Source organism: Vipera ursinii (genome assembly GCF_947247035.1).
Source record: "Vipera ursinii genome assembly, chromosome: 3".
Classification (NCBI taxonomy): Eukaryota; Metazoa; Chordata; class Lepidosauria; order Squamata; family Viperidae; genus Vipera; species Vipera ursinii.
Window position 1 is genome coordinate 83,010,157 of NC_139516.1, and position 23,467 is coordinate 83,033,623.

The following is a 23,467-nucleotide window of genomic DNA, read 5'->3' on the forward strand; positions in this document are numbered from 1 at the left end:
CAAAGTAGGCATGGTGCAGAGATCCCAACTTTAAAATACGATCCCAGTTGGGACCAGCAACTCCACCGCTAAAGCAATGCTGTTGTTAAGTGAGACTATATGACCACAAGTTGCAATTTCATTGCCAGATTTTCCATTGAGTCTGCATCTGGAAAGCCAGCTTGCAAATGGTGGTCATGTAACTGTAGGATGCTGTGACCGTCATAAATGCTTGCAAAATGCCCACATTTCAATCACCTGAGAGCAAAAACACTGCAACCGCCGAGTTGCAGTGTGAGGATTGGTCATGAGCTTGCGTTTTCAGGTCCATTGTTCTTTTTAATGACTGTTCTACAGAGCAGTTGTAAAGAGAGGACTACCCGTAGTGTCATCTAATGGGATCTCAGGTGGCATACCTTCTCTGTCATGGTGCCTGCCTTCTGGAATGACATCTGCTTGGAGGTTCATATTGTCCTTCATCCTGTTCATTTCCCCAGTTTCACCGGCGGTTTTCTTGTCTGGCTTTAACTTGTTTTTAGCTTTTATAGCTTTCTTGGTTCGTGCCATTTTGTTTGTTAATTTTATTGTAAGTATCCAAAGTCGATTGGCTGGGACAGCTTTTTAAATTTGATGAAATAAATGAAAGTAATCCAAAGGGATGATGAAGGGCGTACTTTTAATTGATTCTCATCATGGGAAGCCTAGATAGCAATCTGTTGGAGACCGCTTAATGGGATCCTTGTCTTGGGCAAAAGGGCAGCTCCTTCCAAGTCCATGATTTTCTGGGGTTCAGAGAAGCAGCTTTAGTGAACAAATAACCAGGACAGACAACAGACCTGAGATATGTGAGAAGGTAGAAATAATTTTGGAACATTAGAAGCATTCGTAGTTTCCAGCTGTCTCTAAGCCTAAAATTCAGGCTGCAATCCTAAGCAGGAAATAAAGCTTTTGATTATTATACATCTTTATGTCTGTATAAATATGCATTAGGTTGCACCTACCATTTGTGTCATTTTATTAATCTGAACATTATATGTACGTGTTGATTTTAATTATCAGTTCCCCACATTTTTAGGTTCATTAACAGCCTTAAAAATGATTGCAAAACCAAATGAATAATCTCTGAATAACTGATCCATAAATTAAATATACAGTTGATTAATATTGTTTATTAGCTTGTTGCAGAACCAGACTCATGCAAAATTTAAATGAGTCCGTTAATGATCACAATCAGAATTGTTGCAGAATATATCTTGATTTCTCTCTTTCAAGGCCACCAACGATTGAGCTGCTAAAGAAAGAGTCAAGGTAGGGTAAAAATCACAATTCCATTTTCAGAGCTGCAATACAGTTGAATGACGTCTCTGATTTCCTACTCTCTGCTTCTCTGTAAAATAACCACCATTATTCTTGTCCCCACAAAGCCCTGCTGCTTGCCTTGATTAGTTGCGTATTTTTCTTCCAGTCTGAAAAGTCTGTTTGATCTGTATGATTTTCACCTGGCCCTAGTGGTGTAATCGAACCTGTTGAAACATGACACAAGTATAGTGTTTGCTCTTGGGTCTGCTGCAGCAGTTTCTTTGTATAAAAGAAACGGGGGCCAATTATATGTGCTGAAAGCTTGTTTACATCTTTAGACAATACGTTAAATAAATAGGTCCATTTGGTGCTGTATATTTTTTTTAAAAAAGCAAGCTTTGCTTGTATCTGCAATCTGTGTGTTTTAATAGAATGGCTGTGTTTGCTAGAAGTCTTTCTTTTCTGCATTTAAAATACAAAGCCAATTCACAGTACATACTGTTCTAGCATTGTAATGTGGAGGTGGGAAATCCTGGTGTGCTTTTTGATGAAATAATAGTGCTGCTTGAATCTGTAAAGTAGGATTAAAACCAATGTATTAAAATCATGGTTTTCAAGATTCGAAACTCTCTTCTGGGGAAAAAAGGGTAACCAGCACTTACTTTGCCATTGGTTTGATGCCATGTAAATAACCTTTCTGTTTTCCCAATGAAGTTAACACAGCGTGGTTGTTGCCAGACTCTTGCTCTCCTCTTTTTCCCCCCCTGATTTTAAAGTTATGTTTTTCTAGTGGAGTTTAAACCACGCCACCTGTTCCATTCTATTTCACCCCTCCCTGCATTTTCATCATTGAGTAGTTTGACCATACTGAGAAACCCTCAAGAAAGTCAGCACGGGGTAAATTTAGACAAGGCTGGCTGGAGCTTGGACAGAGCAAGGCACTCTTTAGACCAGGGGTCTCCAAACTTGGCCACCTTAAGACTTGTGGACTTCAACTCCCAGAATTCCTCAGCCAGCAGCCAACAAATCTTAAAGCAGCCAAGTTTGAAGACCCCTGCTCTAGACCTTGGACAAGTCAGTGATATGCTTATTACTTGATATAAAAAACTGGGAGGCCTTAAAAAGGATGAAGATCCAGGTAATTCCTGTGGTTCGCCTCCATGGCTGAAGAATCTGGTCTTCCCTCTGAAATCTGGGACTCCTTCATCATTGGAACTGCAGGTCTATAGAACAGCCTGAATCTGAGGTTTTATTTAAATGCTTTATTCTTTGGAAAAGCATAAGAAGAAGTGCTGAGGGTTTCTCTTAAGGTAGAGTTCATCAGCTGTGGTCTTCTCAGATCATTCCTAGTCTCTTGACCCTTGAGTCATTTCATTTCATTTCATTTCATTATATTATATTATATTTGTATACCGCCCTTCTCCCGAAGGACTCAGGGCAGTGAACAGGGCATACATAAAAATACAGAATACAAAAATTAAAAAGAATTAAATAGTAGCCCAGCTAAAACAATCCATAATAATATAAAAATCCCCATTAAAACCCCAACACATCCCCCATCAGGCCAGGCCGGCTTGTTCAAATAGATGGGTCTTCAGACCGCGTCGGAAGGAGCGAAGGTCAGGTGCCATCCGGAGCTCGACCGGCAACTGATTCCATAAAGCTGGAGTGCCCACAGAGAAGGCCCTCCCCCTGGGGGCCGCCAGCCGACATTCTCTGACCGGAGGCACCCTGAGGAGGCCCTCTCTGTGGGAACGCACAGGGCGGAAGGAATTTGACGCCGGCAGCAGGTGATCCCCAAGGTACTCCGGACCCATGCCATGTAGGGCCTTAAAGACCATTACCAGAACCTTGAATCTCACCCGGAAGACAACTGGTAACCAATGCAGCTCGCGGAGCAAAGGTGTAACATGGGAGTACCGGGAGACTCCCAGGACAACTCTCGCGGCTGCATTCTGTACCAGCTGGAGCCTCCGAGTGGTCTTCAAGGGAAGCCCCATGTAGAGAGCATTGCAGTAGTCCAGACGAGAGGTCACGAGCGCATGAGTGACCGTACACAGGGCATCCCGGTACAGATAGAGTCATAACAATGAGCATTCTTTGACCTTATTGGGAGGGGTGTTTCCTCCTTCTTGGGTTTTCACATAACATGGGCAGCGTTTTTATACTTCCCCAAACCGTGGCCTTTCTCCAAAACTGTTGATATTTCCTGATGTGTGGATGGTATCATTTTGTTAGCATGAGCAAGAGCACTCACAACCCGCGTGTGAGAATCACCCAGAGAAGGTTATTTGTTTTTCCAGTAGAATCCTCTCTGTTAATATTTATACTGACACTATGCAGTATAAAGAAATACATAAATGTTAGTTAGGTCAAAGAAAAAGTCCATTTCGTGGTTAATCTTCTGTCCAGTTTATTTTCTAGAAGACTGGAGAATGATTTAGACACGTTTTCTTTTTTAAATGTGAACATGGGTAGTTCCATTGAATTTCTGGTGTGGGGATGAATTGACTCATTCAGACACTAAGTAAAATGATTTATTCTCAGAAGAAGCTAATTAGCTAGAGACAACTGACAGTCAATGCTACAGGGATAAATTATTTAGGTTTTTAGAGATTTTCAGTTATAAAATTCTAGTCACCCAGAGATAAAAACGTTGCTGCTGCTGCTGTTACTATTATTCGCTAAAAAGAGCAAAGCGTTTTTAACCATAATTGGTTAATTATTCTTTGATGTTGCTTCCGCTAATGAAGACTTGCATGGTCTCTTGCTTAAAACTAAGTTCTGGATGATTGATTAGTTGAGTCTTGTGTGTTGTGAATATGTAACTATGAAATCATGAAGGAGCTCCTTGTATTCCTGTGCAAAATGCTTCATGTTCAGTATAGATTTGAACCTAAAACAGCCTGGTTTTACATCAAAATGGGTTATCCAAAGTTTACTGGAAGCATTTTAACTATGTTGACAGCTTCTGCTTGAAACAGGTTTCCAGGCCAGAACAGCATTGAAACACTGCTAGTAAGTCTGAAAAAAAAGGAATCCGAACTCAAAACTGAGCATTTCAGCTGGAGACACTTTGAATTTAAAAGTTTTTGTAATCGTTTTTCCTTTTTCTCAAGAATGGTTGAAAGAAAGCCCTAAACCAAACTTATTTTGCAATAATCCTTCCACCTAAAGCATTTCACATAAAAATCACTAAAGAAATTTCTGCAAAAGTCTGCAAAGTTTAAAAATTAAACTTACCCAATTCAATTTCCAGAGATTCTATTATCCTCAGCAATTTGGCAGTACTCCTTCCTTCACAAGCCTATTTTATTTAATAAAACTTAAATATTTACATCTCTGAAGTTTTCATCAATGACAGCTTCATTAATGTTGTGTGGGGCCAAATTATTTATTTAAGCATCTGCCAGGCACTGTCCATGTACTGTACTGACAGTAAAATACAAGCTATACTACAAAAGGAAAATAAAATACTAAAGGCAGCATGAATGTATGGAAAGGAAAAGAAAATTGCACTTTGAAATGAAGGGACAGAACCAAATTGGGCACAGTTTACCAAGTAGTTCCCAGTTACCTGGATGTGGGGCACTAATCAGAAAATGCTTTTTTTTTCCTTTTGTAATTTGTATCTTAGTTACGGTAGTATTTGTATTTTTTCAGGGTTTTTTTGTAAGATTAAAGATTTTGTTAGAAAAAATAGAGATAATAAAAAATCCTCTTTGGCTTTAAAGTCCAAGTATTACGATTATTTTAAATTAAAATAGCCAAACTACTAAAAGCCAACATCAACTCCAACTATCTGTTTTCACATCACAGTAGGAGGGAGGGAGAGAGAATGAATGTATGTAAACTGGCTAAAGAGAATATTTTTTAAAAGAATAACCTCACTGCTACATTAACAAGAGAAGGTCTATCACCAAGTCCAAATTTGCTCCTTCTTTTCCTTCTTGTTCTTTGATTGTTCTACTGTTCAGTCTCTGCTTCTTCTCCTCTAGCCAGCCTAAACGCAGGGCTGTAGGTTATAATTATGACAGGAAACCCAAAGAAGAGCAGGTCAGATGATGGCATATCTGACTTCCACGTGTACTTCCAGCTTCTTTGGGCAGAAGAACATAGGTCTTCATCCAGCGCACAATTTACTTGTGTTCAGTCATGCATTTTACGTATGGCTGTCTATGTTTCTTATTGTCATTTTTATTTCTATTGACAGTGGCTACTCTGGCGAGGAAATACAATTAGTCAGTGAAAGAATTAAAGCCTTAGACATTGAAAATCCTACTCCTGCAGAAATCCTTCATAACTCTGACTCAGGCGGTGAAAGCAACAGTGACGCTGAGCAGGAGTTTGTTTCTTCTGTTCTGCAAGAGAATCTTTCAAATACAGAGAAATTGGCTGGGAAGCCCCTCAAGAGCATCCTTAAAAAAAGCCCTACCAAGAGAGCAGAGCCTGAGCTCTTCACCACAGAGGATACACTTGATAAGACTTCAGCCCAACTGAACAAAGGCACATCAGATGTTCTACGAGAAGAGCATGTTTTTCCTGATAATATTCAGGAGGGGAAACCTTGCCTTTCCCAGAATGTTCCTGAAAATGTACAGGTCTCTAAAAATCTTGGAAATAACTGTAGCTGCTCCCAAGTAGTGTTTCTGGGAGTGAGTCAAAAAGGGTCAGACCATTTTAAAAGGTTACTTGCTAAATCAAAAGGGTCTGTCAGAAGTCCAGCAGAATCCACTGCGGCCAAAGATAGCTTGTTAAAGAGCCTCTGGCAGACATTTACTGAGTGGAGAAGTGAGGAGACACTAAAGCTTCTCCATGACTCTTACAGAACCACCAGTCATCTCCTGCAGCGCACCCAGGCAAATGACTCTGAGAAGGAAGAGCTGGATGAAGATGATTTGGAAAGTGCTAATAGTAGTGAGGCTGCATCCCAAAAGCACACTTTTAACAGTCTAGATCAGTCTTTGCCTTTCCAGGATGCCAGGACAGCTGCCAAACCTTTACCTAGCTTTGAAAAATTAAAAAAAGAGAGATTACAGTTGGAGTTAAAGGTGAGGGAATTTTACAAAGGAAAGTTCACTGTCATTGAAGAGGAGGATTTGGCAATGCAATCAGAAAGGGAAGAGCAGAATGGGAAGTCTCAAGTAAGTATCCTGAAAATAAAGGAAGTGGTTATAATTTCAACCTTCAGGTGTTGGGGCCAAGTTGATGGGAGTTCCTCCCTGGGAGAGTATAATATGCCCATTGTTGTTTTAAGTTGATTTATTAATGGTATGATCAAGTTGAGCTTGAGGTGGTATTGCATATGTATTTTTTATCCCATCTTTATTATTTTTATAAATAACTCGAGGTATTTATAAAAGAAATGAAGAAAGTACCTAATACTCTTTCCTTCTCCTATTTTCCCCACAACAACCCTATGAGGTGAGTTGGGCTAAGAGAAGAGTGACTGGCCCAAAATCACCCAACCAGCTTTCACGTCTAAGGCAGAACTAGAACTCTCAGTTGCCTGGTTTCTAGACCAATACCTTAATTGGTAGATCAAACTGGCTTTTGTTTTTGTTTTTTTGTTTTAATTTTTCCAAGAATAACTGCAAGTTCTTTAATTCTTGAAGGATACCATTAAGAAGCTTTTTTGTTTGCCATTGTTCAAATTGTTCATTTCATTGTTCATGTTACCTCACAGTTATTCAGTGTCTTCTATACTGTAGTCACTTTGGTCGATAATTTACCAATGGTGGTGGTCTTAGTACATTTTGCCAAAATAGATACCATTTTAACCTATTTATTATAACCTTTCAGTGTCATATTCTCTATCATATTTGTGCCATTTTTACATTATCTAGGACAAGGAGCAGTGGGTTCCCATTTTGCCACTTGTAGATTCTAAAGCTCAGCAGCAGATACGGATACGGATTGTGCTTGAAAAGCTGCAAAAAGTGTAAGCATCTTTTTGCATCAGTTGTTCATATACATTCATAAAAACTGAATATACAGAAACAGTAAATTTGGAAGAGATTATATCCTTCAGAGCCATTAATTGTAATGTATCGACCCATCTTAAAAACATTTTTAACAACTGTAAATTGAAACCACGGTTTGTTATTTAATAAAGCTTTGTTAATACCATGTGCAACCATGAACACATTGATATTTTGCTAATCAATCTTCTAGCATTTGCAGATTAGATTTGAATCTTGGATTGTTTCAGTTTGTTATATCTGAATTCAGAATCCTGATTTATTCCTTGTTTGTTTTATATTCCATACATTTCTTCTGGATACTCACAAAAGAAAACAAATGAGAAATTTTGAGCATGTGCAAGATAGAATTGTTCCTTGTTGTTTGGCAAAATAATCTCTATTGTTTGACAGTGACAAAACTTTAAGCTTTAGCTGACATCCGGTAAAGCGTAAAGGAAATATAATTGACTGATCAATGAAACTCTTCATTTGGAATTTATGTGAAATGCATATTCTAATACTTAACTAAGTCTGCCTTTTTTTTCTCTCTCCCTTTGTGTTTCAGTTTGCCTGCTGTTTTGGACCCTCTTAAGATTCCTCTAGGTGATGTTTATAGTGAACTGAAAAATCTTGTAAAAACATTTAGGTAAATATAAAATAATATGAAAGAATCAAGGTTTAACTTATTAAGCAATGACAAATATTAATGCTTACTAAAGAGTGATGTATTATCAGAATGTGGCTGAAGAATTAGAATCCTACAATTCAAATATAGACGTTGTCTGACCAATCTCAAGGTTTAACTTATTAAGCAATGACAGATATTTATGCTTACTAAAGAGTGATGTATTATCAGAATGTGGCTAAAGAATTAGAATCCTACAATTCAAATATAGATGTTGTCTGACCAATTTTCTTAAGGCAGCATAGCTTGAAATTAAACAAAAGATTCCTAAACGTTTTATCTACTATGTGGAAGAGTTCAAATTTTGTGTTTGCAGTGACGTGCAGTGCAGATTCTGGCTTTATAAAGCAAAGTTTAGTATCTTGAGAATCGCCTCACATTTCATTCTACATTTTAAAATACTTACAGTATAGTTCTGGGCTCCACAGAATTTATTTCTAGACTCCATAGAACAGGGGTGTCAAACTCAATTTCATTGAGGGCCGCATCAGCATTGTGGTTGCCCTTAGGGGGCCGGGTGGGTATGGCCAGGGTGGGCGTGGCCTACTGGGTGGGCGTGGCTAGAGTGCATATGGCCTACCGGGTGGGCGTGGCCAGCTCTACATCGTTTGCATCAAGGGTGCCTATGGGGGCCTGGGCAGGAGTGGGACAGATCTGAGGGTCTCTGGCAGAAGGAGGGTCTCTGGGCCAGGGCCAAGGCAGTGGGGGCCGTTCCCTCACTGTTTCCAGGATGGCTTTGTGGGCCACATAAAACCACTTCGCGGGCCGGATCTGGCCCTCGGGCCTTGTGTTTGACATGTCTGCCATAGAATATAACAGGGCTGCAGAAAGTGCGGACAAGGTTTTGAACAGCCTCTCTTAGAAAAGGCTAGAAGGGTTTGGTCATGTTAGCTTGGAAGTAAATGATGGAGCAATAACAGTTCTTCTTTCTGAGTTTTTTTGTCCTCTAGCTCTTCAGAGTTTTCATTTCTTCTTTCACTAGTGACCTGCTTGCCTGCTACTGTACTTTTCTCCCACCTCCTCTGGGAAAGACAAGCACGTTAGTTCTTATGAAGTGATTAAATTCAAAACCGTAGCAAGCATTTGCTAAAGAAAGAGGGAGAAAAAATGAACTATCCCGTCTTATCAAGCAGGAAAGTATCAAAAATGAAAAAGAATTAGACCTGGAAAACGTTTCAGATGAAATTCAAGGGAAGTCCAGTTGTAAGACATGAAACACATAGTCATTTCTGGAGCTAGAATGGAGGCGGCAGGGGGAGGCGTTTCAGCTTTAAAATGTAAAGTGTTAAAAAAACAAAACACCACGGTGGTAAACTCAGCAGCAGCAATTTTCAGCTCCATCAGTTTTTAAAGGAGCACAAAATTTCATCTTCAGATCTGCACCATTTTGTTCAGTCACTACTGCTGGAAAGAACACTAGAGAGTTCTCTGGAGACATTTTAGGATAGTTATAGTTCTTTAGCCAAGTCCCTCAGTGCCTGTATGCTTTTGTTACACAAACCGAGATGTCAAATAATCTCCAGGGTTGTCTTGAGTGTTCTGCTGGAAAAATGATGTGGAAGGAGGGGAAAGACAACATCAAAATCCAGGCTGAATAAAGAAGTTGGCAAGTGTGATTTTGGTTGTTGCTACTTAAATGCTTCTAATTGCTATTGAAGGGACAGCCTTTTTGAATAAAACTTTGTTTTTTCCGGGTAAAGATTTAATCTGTCTGAAATTTTAATTGGGAAGTGATATGATTGCTTTGCTGCACTAAATTATAGATTGACATTATGTATTCACTGAGATAGAACTGTCAATATTTAATCCCTATAAGTGTTTTATTAATATTCTTCTTTCAATTGTTGACTGCCTAATTGATTGAATTAGGACTTTTGCCTTAGGGAAGGGTGTGTTTGTGTGCTCAAACCTGCCCTTCTCCAATGTTTCCTCGTTGCCATCCTTTAAATGTATTGGATTAAAGTTCCCAGAATTCCCAACAGATTGGCCAGGGGTCATGTTGAGTGAGAATTCTGAGGGAAGTTCTTTAACTCAACATAGCTACAGAACTAGTTTTGTTGGGGAAGTGGTCCAAGTCTTCTCCCTTTTCAGGGGAGAATATACTTTGAACAAAAGTATATTTCATGTGAGAGGGACGCGCTGGCTCAGTGGGTTAGGACGCTGAGCTTGTCGATCAGAAGGTCGGCAGTTTGGCGGGTCGAATCCCGAGTGCCGCATAGCAGAGTGAGCGCCTGTTACTCGTCCCAGCTTCTGCCAACCTAGCAGTTCGAAAGCATGTAAAAATGCAAGTAGAAAAATAGGGACCACTATGGTGGGAAGGTAACAGCGTTCCGTGCGCCTTTGGCATCTAGTCATGCCGGCCACATGACCACAGAGACGTCCTCGGACAAGCGCTGGCTCTTCGGCTTTGAAACGGAGATGAGCACCGGCCCCTAGAGTTGGAAACGACTAGCACGCATGTGCGGGGGAACCTTTACCTTTACCTTACATTTCATGTAAAGTATTTATATTCTGCTTTTCTCCACGATGATAGCCCACAGACTGTTGGCAAATAAACTAAATGTATAATAAGATTCTTTGAAAGATAGTGTAGTTTTATAAGGTCTGAAGTTCACACCTTCAATTGTAGATTAACATTCTTCAATCTAGCGGCCCGTAGTCTTTCTTAGCCTACAGCTTCCATTATTTCCATGTATGCACAGTTGGTGACTGTTTGACCTCTGGGTGACAGGAGTCCAGCATCTCTTAAGACTTAAGGCATCAAATATGGACAGGCTGCTTTAAATACTGCTGCCGCTGTGTTGTTAGCAAAGAAGGCTGTTGCAATTGTTGTTCCTTTAAGCTCCCATGTTAACAACAGGGAAGGAGGAGCCAAAATGCACTTCTTAGCAACCAGCACTAGGTAGCCCCAGATATGTTTGTCTTTGGAAGGATCCCCGTCTTCCTTTCTGAGAGTAAAGATCTGGTTGATATCTGGTTATAGATCATAAATATAATTCTACAGGCCTGTATTTAGGAGCGGGAAAGACAATTATGGGAATGGTTCACTTTTTAGACCATACATGACTTAATAAAAGGGAACAAGATGTACCAAGAGGAATGCTCTGTTTCTCTTACACATGGACTTTATATGGAAACACATTTTTTTTAAAAAAAATCTATAAAAATAAATATGTTGAGATGGCTCATCTCTTATTAGACCTAACTTTTTTTATCAATCAATGACACGTTGATAAAGTCAATCAGAATATATACAAAATGAAAGGGAGCTCCAACCCCCTGAAACGTTTTTGTTGGTACTTTTCCATTTTTGGTATAGTTTGGAAACCTTCAAGAACATTCCATATACCCTCACATTTTGTATCTTTCATTTTTACATTTGAAAAAAAAACCCAGACATAATAAAAACATGCGCATTTCTAAAATTGGAGGATTTTTTTTCTTTTTCAGTAAGGTAAAGGTAAAGGTTCCCCCGCACATGCGTGCTAGTCGTTTCCAACTCTAGGGGCCGGTGCTCATCTCCGTTTCAAAGCCGAAGAGCCAGCGCTTGTCCGAGGACGTCTCCATGGTCATGTGGCCGGCATGACTAGACGCCAAAGGCGCACGGAACACTGTTACCTTCCCACCGTAGTGGTCCCTATTTTTCTACTTGCATTTTTACGTGCTTTCGAACTGCTAGGTTGGCAGAAGCTGGGACGAGTAACAGGCGCTCACTCTGTTACGCGGCACTCGGATTTCGACCCGCCAAACTGCCGACCTTCTGATCGACAAGCTCAGCGTCCTAACCCACTGAGCCACCGCGTCCCTTTTTCTTTTTCAGTACTGTGGACTTATTCTAAAAGAGCATTATCTGCAGCTAAGACATGGAAGTATTATCGTGAACCGGTTCTGCGTAGCATGTACTCTTGACCAATTCTTTTTCTCTTCTGAAACCTCAGCTTCAGCACACCTTATTTTTCAAGGTGATTGCCCTCTCTCTTTTGCTGATTATCTGAGGTGGATTACTTGCTTCAGGCAACTAGGGCTTTTGTAGGATGACTGGGCAAACTTAATCTGGGACAGAAATTGTAGTCAAAAGCTTTTGACCGGGGAGTCCTAACTGCTTCTCCAGCCTAGTGATAGCTTAGCTCACTATCTGCTTCTGTATTCAGTTCCACTGAGCATATTATGGGTGTCTCCAGGCTTCCTCTGCTATAAGTACCATATTGATGGCAACAACTAGTGTTGAGACCTTGCCAATCAATACTGACATTTAATAAGAGTTAATTGACACAAACAACTGCTTCTTGGAGTTGGAACACAACAACGATTCCTTCTTGATCCATGATCAGTAATGGCTCTCTTGTAGGGCATTGAAAAATATTGCTTTCCTCTCCTGTCTGACAGAGTTCTCCCCAGTGATTTGAGGCCTGTCTCTTCCATTGCATCTCATCAGGGCAGCTTAACTGGAAAGTTACATATGAATTGCTTGTCAGGATGATTCTGTCAGGCATCTTGTCTTAAGTGTTTACTCCTGTCATCAGCGTTTAATCTAGACCTTCATCCTTTGCTTTTGTCTGTAACTCACCAACTCAACAGAGCCATTTAGCAAGTACCAACTATATAAGCTGCAGACAGAGTAGATCTCTTTATCTCTTTTAAAGATTTATGCAAATCCTCTTTAGTCCAGGGCCATTTACTTCCTGAAATTGCAGATAGAATAGTTGATTTCATCACTTAGGTAGAGATTAGGTAAAGAATATTCTAAAGATTCCCTACTGGCCAGAGGAGATTTGGGAAAATGTGTCCGGATGTAAAATGTGGGGATTAAATGAGGACCCAGATTGTTGGCGGCAATAAGCTGACTTTGTAATAATGCCGCTTGGGGGGGGGCGAAAGCCCTAATAGCAGGCATATACATAGAATGAAGGCTATTGCTAAGCACATTTGATTTGTGCTTAGATTGTAAGCCGCCCTGAGTCTTCAGAGAAGGGCGGGATATACCGTATATACTTGAGTATAAGCCGAATTTTTCAGCCCACTTTTTGGGCTGAAAAATTCCACTTCGGCTTATACTCCAGTCAACAAAAAAACTTACCGAGGACTTGTGCGCGGCCGAGGCTTTGGTGCTACTTTCAGAGCCTTCTCCGCTAATCAGCTGTCTGCCCATCAGCTGTCCATAGGGATGCTGCAAAGCTCTCCTTCTCTAGGCCTTGGACTCCCTCCTGGCTGAAGAGTAGATGAACCAAGCCAGCAAGGAGACAAAATGTTTCTGCAGCTGTTTTTCCTCTGAAGTTTTTTTTTTTTTAAAGTAATCTCTGAAGGTTATGCCAGAAAATGGAGGACGCTGGGTCTTTGCAAGCTTTAGCTGTCCGCCTGGCTGCCTGAAGGCCGCCCTTTTCAGGCAGTCTGACAGACAGCTAAAACTTGCAAAGACCCAGCGTCCTCCATTTTCTGGCACAACTTTTAGGGATTTATTATTATTATTCCTACTACTACTATTACTACTACTACTACTTCAGGAGTAAAAAGTTGCAGAAAAAAATTCTCTCCTTACTAGCTTAGTTCCTCTACTCTTCCATCTGGAGCCAAGGTAAGATTTTAAAAAGGGATATTGGTTGGAAGGCAGAGGGAGAGTTTAGTTTTAGCATCTAAAAAAAGGGGGGGGGGGAAATCAGCGAGTACATCCCAACCAGCTTTTTATGTTTTTGTTATTGAAGAAATATGGGGGAGGGGGAGGGGTTCTGGGGTGGGGTGGGGAGGGGATAATATTGTAACTTCAATAAAAATTTTCAATAAAAAAAAGAAATATGGCTTTCTGGGGGAAGGTGGGGAGGGCTTTAAGGAAGGAAAGGGTTTTTGGAAGCTCGTCCTGAAGCTGCCTTTTGTGCAAGGGGCCTTTTCTCAAAGCCTAGAGAGGCAGCTTTGTTGCCTCCCCGTAGACAGCTGATGGGCGAACACCAAAAGCTCCAAAAGGCTAGGGAACTAGTCCCAGAACAAAACGGAGACCTGCCTGGCGGCAGAGGCTTGCAGAGCGCGGATCCAGCCTCCGAGGCATGCAGAACGGCGGATCGGCTTATACTCGAGTCAACAACTTTTCCCAGTTTTTGGGGGTGAAATTGGGGGTCTCGGCTTATACTCGAGTCGGCTTATACTCAAGTATATACGGTAAATGGGATTAAAATAAAAAATAAATAAATAAATAAAATAAATCTCAATTGTAGTGTCAGGATGGCATCAATTACCAGAAGGTTATCATTGATTGCAGTCCTACTAATTTTATTATGTTTGCAACCTGGTAAAAGTAGGCAGGCATTTGAGGTTGCTGTTACAGATAATAAGTGTCAGTAACATCGGTTGGTCCAGCCCTTAAAAAGCTAGGGCCAAATTCATATACTCTGGTACGCTGCTTTTTAAAAATCAACTTAACTGAATGCCATAAAAGACACAGAAAGGGTGTGCTATTGCACTAAGTCACATCTCAATAAACTATATTGGGTATACAAACTGTATAGACAAACTATATTAACTGTGTTAATATTTTAGCTATATGAATGCTAGGTACAAAATGTTAATTTAGGGCATTGAATTTCTTGTGAGCCACATGACTTGATCTGCCTTTCAACTAAAAGCTTGTTTGAGTAAGAAATCAGAAGAATTCCGAAGCTGTATAATTATCTTTAGAAAATCATATATCACAGATACAGTATTCCAGGTTATTCACATGTGCCTATTATTTGGTGTTTAAAGCCTATTAGAACTTCATTTTTAATGAAAGAGCTCTTTACTACAGTATAAGTTAATCTTTTAACGTACAATATTACATCACTCAAAATAATGACTAGATTATCAGCACATGCTCATTTTCATAAATAACTAGTATTGTTAACAAGACAATGTTGATCCATAATGTGTTTTGAAACCATTTTTTTATCACTATCTTATCTTATTTGCTTCTAATCACATAAGGCCTGAATGCATCAATAAGGCAAAAGCCATCCGGTGTCATACTTAATTTAACCCAAATTCTGAAGGAAGTGTAAGGATGTGGAATCAGTAGACTTCTAGATATACCTGAACAATCATCCCTGAACAGCATCGACACTTTTAACACAGCTCACTACCAATTAAAGAGAACCCTGCTTCTATGTTTGTTCTTCTTGGCTCTGAAAACTGAGTGTTCTTCATTCAGCCTATTAAGATGTCTACAAACTTTTCATCCCAAATAAAAATACACCTGGTGGTTTCCTGATTTGTGATGTTCAACACCCACTGTTTCTCGGTTTTCTGAGCTTGCATGTGAAAAGACAAAATCGAATCGTATTGACCCATATAATTGGTTGAACAGACATGAACTTAGTCACTATCTCAGGCTAAATGATCTTGAAATAAAGAATGTTTTGATCAGGAAAGAGAGGACAAGGAAACAACATGTTACAGTATCTGCCTTTGATTTGAAGGAAGACAAATGTATTCAGTAAGCATACTAAATGAATAAATAAAAGTAAAGAAGGAGAAAGGGCACATCTGCCCTTTGAGCTTTTTTCTGATATGGGGAGTGGAAAGAGAGTTCTGTTTATGATCTATTTATGATCCACTTAAATTAGTTTGATCCTGCCTATAATCTTGTTTTAACTAACTTAAAAATTGGTATATACAAGCCCCCAGTACATCGGGATATCAGACAAAAAGAAATGTGTATTTTATTGCTGCATTCCAGGTTTTACTATTTATAACTATTGAGCCATTCTGCTCTAATAGTTTCCAAAATGCAAGAATTGCTGATGTTGGCTTTTTCCCCCCCAGGTTGACAAATACAAATATAATTCACAAAACTCCAGTGTGGACCTTAATTGCCATTGTGCTGTTATCTATGTAAGTATTCAGTTGGAATCCTTGAAATACAGTGACCCTACCTTATTCTTCCTCTTACATGAATTAGCATATTCTCAACTTATCTAATGTTGGATTTGTTTTGATGGCAGTTTAAAAAATACGACGAAATATATATATATATATATATATATATATATATATATATATATATATATATATATATATATATGTGTGTGTGTGTGTGTGTGTGTGTGTGTGTGTGTGTGTGTGTGTGTGTGTGTGTGTGTGTGTGTGTGTATTTATTAGTAAAATAAAGGATGATGACTAGTATACTAGTATACTAGTATACCAACGTTACTAGGAAACCTGACAGCTGAAGAAGAGCACAATAACTTACTATGGGCATCTTGAGCCTGTACATGTCTGTACTGTGTTGTCATCTTCAAATCTGTGTCAAAGTATCTTGCAACTTACTGCTTACACATGATTGCAAAGTTAGAACTAATCATTTGAGAACAAAATTGGATTGAAGCCGATTGGCTGTAGTGTCTGCAGGGGAGTCAAAATAGGCAAGATGGTGGCTGTGGCTGTGCAATCTAAGTCCTGATCCTTTTCTATGCACATTTGACATCATACACTGGCATTGGATTACACATGATACAATACAGTGGTGGGATTCAAATATGTCATCAACTGGTTCTCTGTGTGGATGCTGCTTCCGGAAGTCCATTCTGGGTCTGGGCAACAAAACATTAGCTACTGGTTCTGCCGAACTGGTGCAAACTGGTTGAATCCCACCACTGATAAATACCATCTTGCTCTCCCTCCCATTGAACAAACACACACAGTGCTCTAGTAGAGCTGTTCTGCTCTAATAGCACAATTAGAAGAAATTTAAATAACGGTTGTATTTGTGTCTGTCTAGGACTACAAAATAAGAGATGCAAGTGCAGAAAGCATAACAAAGGCATGCCACTTCTTTTTTTTTACAGATTGCATCCCTAATGTTAAACATTGCGGGGCAAAGGTTTCCAAGAATCAAAAAGCACTTAGTAAAATTAGTCCATTTTAGAATTCTTTGCATTGTTTTCCCCAATAGGAATTACTGATAGATTTTTATAGGATAGAAAACTTCAAGTAATCATTGTCTGGTTGTCATTTCTAATTACAAGATAGCAAAAAATATTTTAGAAATTCCTTATTGCTGTAACATTGGTTTTCCTCCTTTAGGAATTGCATGAACCAATGAAACCTCTAGAATAGTGGGCCAGGCATTCATATATCAAGAAATGTAGCCAATCAAACTCCTAGCACCCCTAGAACTACACTTACTTTGATCTTGCTTTAGTCTGACACATTTTTCTGCCTTTTTTATCCCAAGAAAGGCAATACTAGTGGGCATTAGGGCAAGCTTCAGTGAGCCTCACATCAGTGTCACACTAGCTGGATACTGCTCAAATGATTCATTAAATCAGAACACAGAAAATAACTTTACTTGAATGCTTTGATATAAATTTTTTATTAGCTGTAAGAACAAATCTTTTGTCTCTCTTTCTGTACATTTTTCTGATTGAGTTTCTAATGGGCGAAACAGATCCTATGAATTTTTCAGGTACATCTTGGGTTAATAAAAGGGTTCTGGATTACTTCACAAATATGTATGTCTTGGTGATGAACTGTAAATGCTTTAAAGGACTACACTTCCTAAGGACAAGTAACCTTTGTTGCCATATTAATGAACTATTAATATGGCAGTATTGTCTTGCTGCAGCTTTCTCTGTGTAGCAAATGCAGCAATGCTAAATAAACTATGGTATGGTCAATTTCAACTAGGCAAGTATATTTTTATCTGCAGTCTTTCTTAAGATGTCAAAAGATGGAAGACATGGAAATTAACCTATTTTATCTCCAACTAAAATTTGCAAAGAATAAATAGAATAAGAAACTATTGGCCCATAGTGACCCAGTGAACTTGAGGACTAGGTATGGAGTAAGTTGGCCCATACTGTGTTGGGTATTTTTTATTGTATTGGATAAAATTTCTCGTCATTTTTCCGATGTCAGTTCGAAAGTACTTTCAATGTAATCCTCAACAAGATTGTATGTGTTTCTTATAGAATAATGTAAGTATCCTTCAGCCACTAGCTAGCCATTCACAGCTAACAGGAATGCTGTTATTACTGGTTTTCAATACAGAACTGATAGAGATAAAAGAGAATGTATAATTTAGGAAGGGAAACTAGCAAGTCAATTCTAGTGTGAACAGAGTATGTGTAGTATGCAGCAAAAATCCAAACTTGCTCTTAATAGATGGCATGTTGAATATGACCAACTTGCCAGGAAAAGATACAGAGAACATTGATAGTCTGTTCAGGAAGTAAATAAATGAAATCAGCCATCAATACAATCAGAGGGCATCAACTACAGGTAATCCCCAACTTAGTACCGCAACTGAGCCCCAGATTTATGTTGCTAAGGGAGACATTTGTTAAGTGAGGTTTGCCCCATTTTAGAACTTTCCTTGTCACACTGCAGAGTGTAAGTTAGTAACATGGCTGTTAAGTGAATTTGGCTGCCCCACTGACTTTGAGCCAGTTGCCAAGTGTCTGAATTTTGATCCCATGACCACAGGGATGCTGCAATGGTCATAAGTGTGAAAAATGGTCATATGTCACTTTTTTCAGTGCTGCGGTAACTTTGAATGGTCACTAAATGAACTGTTGTAAGTTGAGGACCACCTGTACCACGTTTCTCAACTGGGTTCGTTAAGAATTTTGACAGTTGCAGCTCTGACACATCTAGAGAGCACCAGTAGAGTAGAAGACAGCTAATGTACGGTCACTCACGCGCTCGTGACCTCTCGTCTGGACTACTGCAATGCTCTCTACATGGGGCTGCCCTTGAGGACCACTCGGAGGCTCCAACTGGTACAGAATGCAGCCGCGAGAGTTGTGTTGGGAGTCTCCCGATACTCCCATGTTACACCTCTGCTCCGTGAGCTGCATTGGTTACCAGTTGTCTTCCGGGTGAGATTCAAGGTACTGGTAATGGTGTTTAAGGCCCTACATGGCATGGGTCCGGAGTACCTTAGGGAACACCTGCTGCCGGCATCAACTTCCCTCCGCCCTGTGCATTCCCACAGAGAGGGCCTCCTCAGGGTGCCACCGAACAGAGAATGTTGATTGGTGGCCCCCAGGGGGAGGGCCTTCTCTGTGGGCGCCCCGGAGCTATGGAATCAGTTACCGGTTGAGCTCCGGATGGCGCCCGAACTTCGCTCCTTCCGTCGCGATCTAAAGACATTCTTATTTGAACAAGCCGGCCTGACCTGATGGGGGATGGGTGGGGTTTTTTATTGTTATTTTAATATTTGTATTCACTGTTTTTAGTTGGGCATATGTTTAATTCCTTTTAACTTTTGTATTTTTGTATTTTTTATATAGTTGCCCTGTTCACCGCCCTGAGTCCTCCGGGAAAAGGGTGGTATATAAATAAAATTAATAATAATAATAATAATAATAATAATAATAATAATAATAATAATAATAATAATAATAATAATAGTGGAGTATATTTGTAGCTCAGGGGTGCTAGTAGAGGATTGCTCTCCATTTATATTCTCATGGCTTGCCCTGTCAGTTTCATTGGGACTGCTTTTAGAGGTTCTTTGGTTGGGCTGTTTACTGTTAGCTCGTTTGGCAGTTCCTTGATTGGGATGTTGCTTACTTCTTGTTTGTAAATGACGATGTTACCTTGTTTGGGTAATGAAATGCCTGCAAGAAAACAACCCAGCTCAAAGGACTCCTGAAGACAGCTAAACTGGTCCCAACAATTTATTTGCTGAAAATTATCCACTTTCTTCCTTTTGGGGTATTCTTCCAGTGGTCTGTCATACTGTTAACATGTTTACATGGTATTTACAGAATGATTGAAGCAAATGTGAGTTATTCCCCAAAGACCTTTGCCCAGTACCAAATGAACATTGCTCAATATATACAAATAAAGTACAGTCTTTGGAAACACATACTAGAATTGGCAGAGGGTTGCTTACACCAACCTGGGCCCTTGGCTACCGCTAGTGAATACCCCTGATACATTCTAATGGAAAGCTTTCAAGATAGCTCCAGAAATGTCTGTTTCATTTTATTTATCTGATCTGGCTGGTTTCAATGAAGTGTGGTCCAGCTTCATCTAACAAAGCACTTGCATAGTTTCCTCCCGCTTCCCCTTTAAAAGCTTTAGTGACTTCTTAAATGTTCTGGGAGTAGTACAGTAAAGCTTTCCTAGTTAAACTCAAAATGTCCACGATCGCTGCACAATAACCATAGTAAGACATGCACTTTAGGAAGATGCCTTGCACACAGGTGGACTCTAGAGGTTTGCTTTGCAGGTGTAGCAATAGATACAGGAAAATTTGCATAGCTCTTCATAGACAATAGTAAGCCATAAAGAGCAGTTTTGGTTCCTGGAATGAAAAAGACTCCAGTAAACCCTTTCGAAAGCACATAAAAAAAATACAAGTAGAAAAATAGGGACCACTATGGTGGGAAGGTAACAGTGTTCCGTGCGCCTTTGGCGTCTAGTCATGCCGGCCACATGACCACAGAGACGTCCTCGGACAAGTGCTGGCTCTTCAGCTTTGAAACGGAGATGAGCACCGACCCCTAGAGTTGGAAACGACTAGCATGACTAGCACGCATGTGCGGGGGAACTTTTACCTTTACCTTTTAAAACCCTTTTGAAAGCTTTATAAGGAGGCCTTCTTTACCCTGCTGTAATCAAGATTACAAGAAAATTTACATTTCAGATGGGCTGCCATTTTCAGGCACACTGAAAAATTAGAACTTTGTGAATAGGTAACTTACCAGCAGCCAGATTTCCTTTAGAGCCCCATTTATATGCAGAGGATTTTGCTTCTTTTGACATGTTGCAATCCGAAGTCTTCCCCTTCAAGATACATTGCACACATCCAAGGGAGGCAGCAGTTTTTAATCACTATTTTCTCCTTACACTGGGAAGCAAGGAGCAAAAGTGGTATTACCTGATTTCCTATCCATAATAAAGAAGGTTCAAATTGAGGATCTTGGCAAGTCTTGGAAAAGACGTTTTTGACAATAGGTTATAATGATCAGCTGTGTCTTTTTATGAGAAATACTAATAATATAATAATCATGTACAGGTAGACCTCGACTTGCCATCACAATTGAGCCCAAAATGTCCATTGCTAAATAAGGCATTTTACAACTTTTTTAATGACACTTATTAAGTGAAGCACTGCAAATATTAAGTGAATCATTCAGTCATTAAGTGAATCTGGCTTCCCCCATTGACTTTGCTTGTTGGAAGCCAGCTGGGAAAGTTACAAATGGTGATCACATGACCTTGGGACGGTGCAACCATCATAAATACTTCCAAGTTGCCAAGTTCTTGAATTTTTAACATGTGACCATGGAGATGTTGCAACAGGCATAAGTGTGAAAAATGGTCATAGGTCACTTTTTTCATTTCCGTTGTAACTTTGAACAGTCACTAAATGAATGGTTGTAAGTCAAGGACTACCTGTATATATTTTCTGAAAACATCATCCTGAGTTATTTTCAGGTAAGCAATTAAAGGATTACAACCTTAATTAATTTGATCTATCCCTAAAGGTGGGACATGATACTCTGTATTATTTTTCCCTGTTATGATCCTGATCTAGGTTTCCAACTTTTCGTATATACAGAGATGAATATTATAGTTGAAATTATGTATTGACTTTATATATTGGTTCTCATTTCAGATTTGAACTCTTTTAAGAGCAGAAAGTGCTTGGAATAAGCTCTAATTTAAAATGAGTGATTAATCAGTAGACTAGCTTTACCGCCAGTTAGGTAGTTCATCAAGATCAGATTCCTCAGCTGGCTAAATGCTTTGGGGCTGGGATACACAGAGGAAAATGTGCTGGTTTAGACAGTATCTGTATCAGAGAATGTGGGACAGAATGAGTCAGTCTTAGCCAGAAATGACACCATGTTCTCCCCTCCTGTTTCTCCCAGATCCCAGACCTAGAATGGATAATACTCAGTATCAAGGACTGAATCATGAATTGTATGGAATTGAATGAATTGTATGGAATCAGCCATCACACGCACACAAATAGATTAGGGATGTATTTCTCCTAATCAGATCACATCTTGCCTCTGAGATTAAAAAACAGGCCTAAAGTATGACCTGCAGTGAGGTTGGCGGACAGAGAGGCCTTTCCTTCAGGGGAGATTAAAATCACAGAGGCCTAGCAGTTTTAAGTAAATCCATAATCACCACCACCCAACTGTTAGATAAAGTACTCCAGGTAGGAATGGCTGTGCAGCTGTGAGGCTATCAATAACCACTGTCAGGCTGAAGAGGAAAATCAGTAATGTCGGGGCCTGCTTGTATCACAAGAAATATAAGTGGGAACAAGGCTTTATACTTTGACCAAATACAACTCACTTATTTAAAACAAGCAAAATATTGTAGGTCAGATTCAGATGTACATATATTTAGAGGAGTGGTTCTAATAATGGAGTATTTTTGTTATGACTAACATAAGGCTCCTAATTTGTTTCATATATATTCTGATCAAAAGATGCTGTCCTTGAATTTAGTTTTATATATATATATAATTTATATGTAATGACTTTATGAAAGAAACCTGCAATTTTTACATGCTTGAAAATGCTTTACAATATATTCTCAAAGGTGTGAATTACATTTTTAAACATAGTGTGTTGTAGTACTTCAGTCATAAGAGATTATGATCATAGGTTCTGCTGCCTTCTACACAAAAGGGTGAAAGTAATGCTCCATCCTCAAATGAAAAAAGACGTCACGCCATAAACATTATAGAATGAAAGGTATATAAAGGATTCCCAACTTGCTAAGAAACTCAAGTGGATGTTTGCAACCCCAATAGTCTTAAATTGCACTGAAAGATGAGCCCATTAGGTCAGGGGGAATCTAAAGAACTACTGGGAAAAAGCCAAGCACAAATATGAGTAACACTGATTTTTATGATATGACTGGATTAGAGTAGAAAGGAAGTCTGAACTGCTGATGCACCCAGAGGCAAAATAATGTTGTAAAGACGTATATACCATTTGATAATGGAAAGTCAGAATCATGACTGAAGGCAAATTTAATGGGTCAGAGCAGAAATGTCAGGATGAATGTTGAGATCTATTCCAGTATCAAAAATAAAAAGGGAACTGCTGGACTGATTTATACTGATCTTACATCCTAACCTGCTCAACACCCTACAATCCAGCTTTTAGCAGTACATGGAATGAAAACTATCAGAGGGATAAGCTGATTTCAGAAGACGCAAATGGGATCATATTAACATCAGTGGATAATTGAAAAGGCAAGAGAGTTCCCGAAGTATATTTTTGTTTTATTCTATTGCAGGGGTGTCAAACTCAATTTCATTGAGGGCCGCATCAGCATTGCAGTTGCCCTCAAGGGGCTGGGTGGGTGTGGCCTACTGGGTGGGCGTGGCTAGAGTGTGCATGGCCTACAGGGTGGGCGTGGCCAGCTCTACATCATTCGCATCAAGGGTGCCTATGGGGACTGGGCTGGAGTGGGACAGATCTGAGGGTCTCTGGCAGAAGGAGGGTCTCTGGGCCAGGGCCAAGGCAGTGGGGGCCGTTCCCTCACTGTTTCCAGGATGGCTTCGCAGGCCACATGAAACCACTTCGTGGGCTGGATC

At 39.7% G+C, this 23,467-nt stretch overlaps 1 protein-coding gene across 2 annotated transcripts in view; it reads left to right on the forward strand.

Moving 5' to 3' along the window:
* RPAP2 (RNA polymerase II associated protein 2) overlaps positions 1-23,467 on the forward strand; it is a 47,242-nt gene that overhangs the window by 9,291 nt on the left and 14,484 nt on the right. For both annotated transcript variants that reach the window (XM_083359324.1, XM_083359325.1), the window contains exons 7-11: positions 1,252-1,287; positions 5,492-6,422; positions 7,125-7,219; positions 7,807-7,887; positions 15,712-15,780. In XM_083359324.1, coding sequence (XP_083215450.1) covers positions 1,252-1,287; positions 5,492-6,422; positions 7,125-7,219; positions 7,807-7,887; positions 15,712-15,780 — 1,212 coding nt within the window. The remainder of the gene's footprint in view (positions 1-1,251; positions 1,288-5,491; positions 6,423-7,124; positions 7,220-7,806; positions 7,888-15,711; positions 15,781-23,467) is intronic.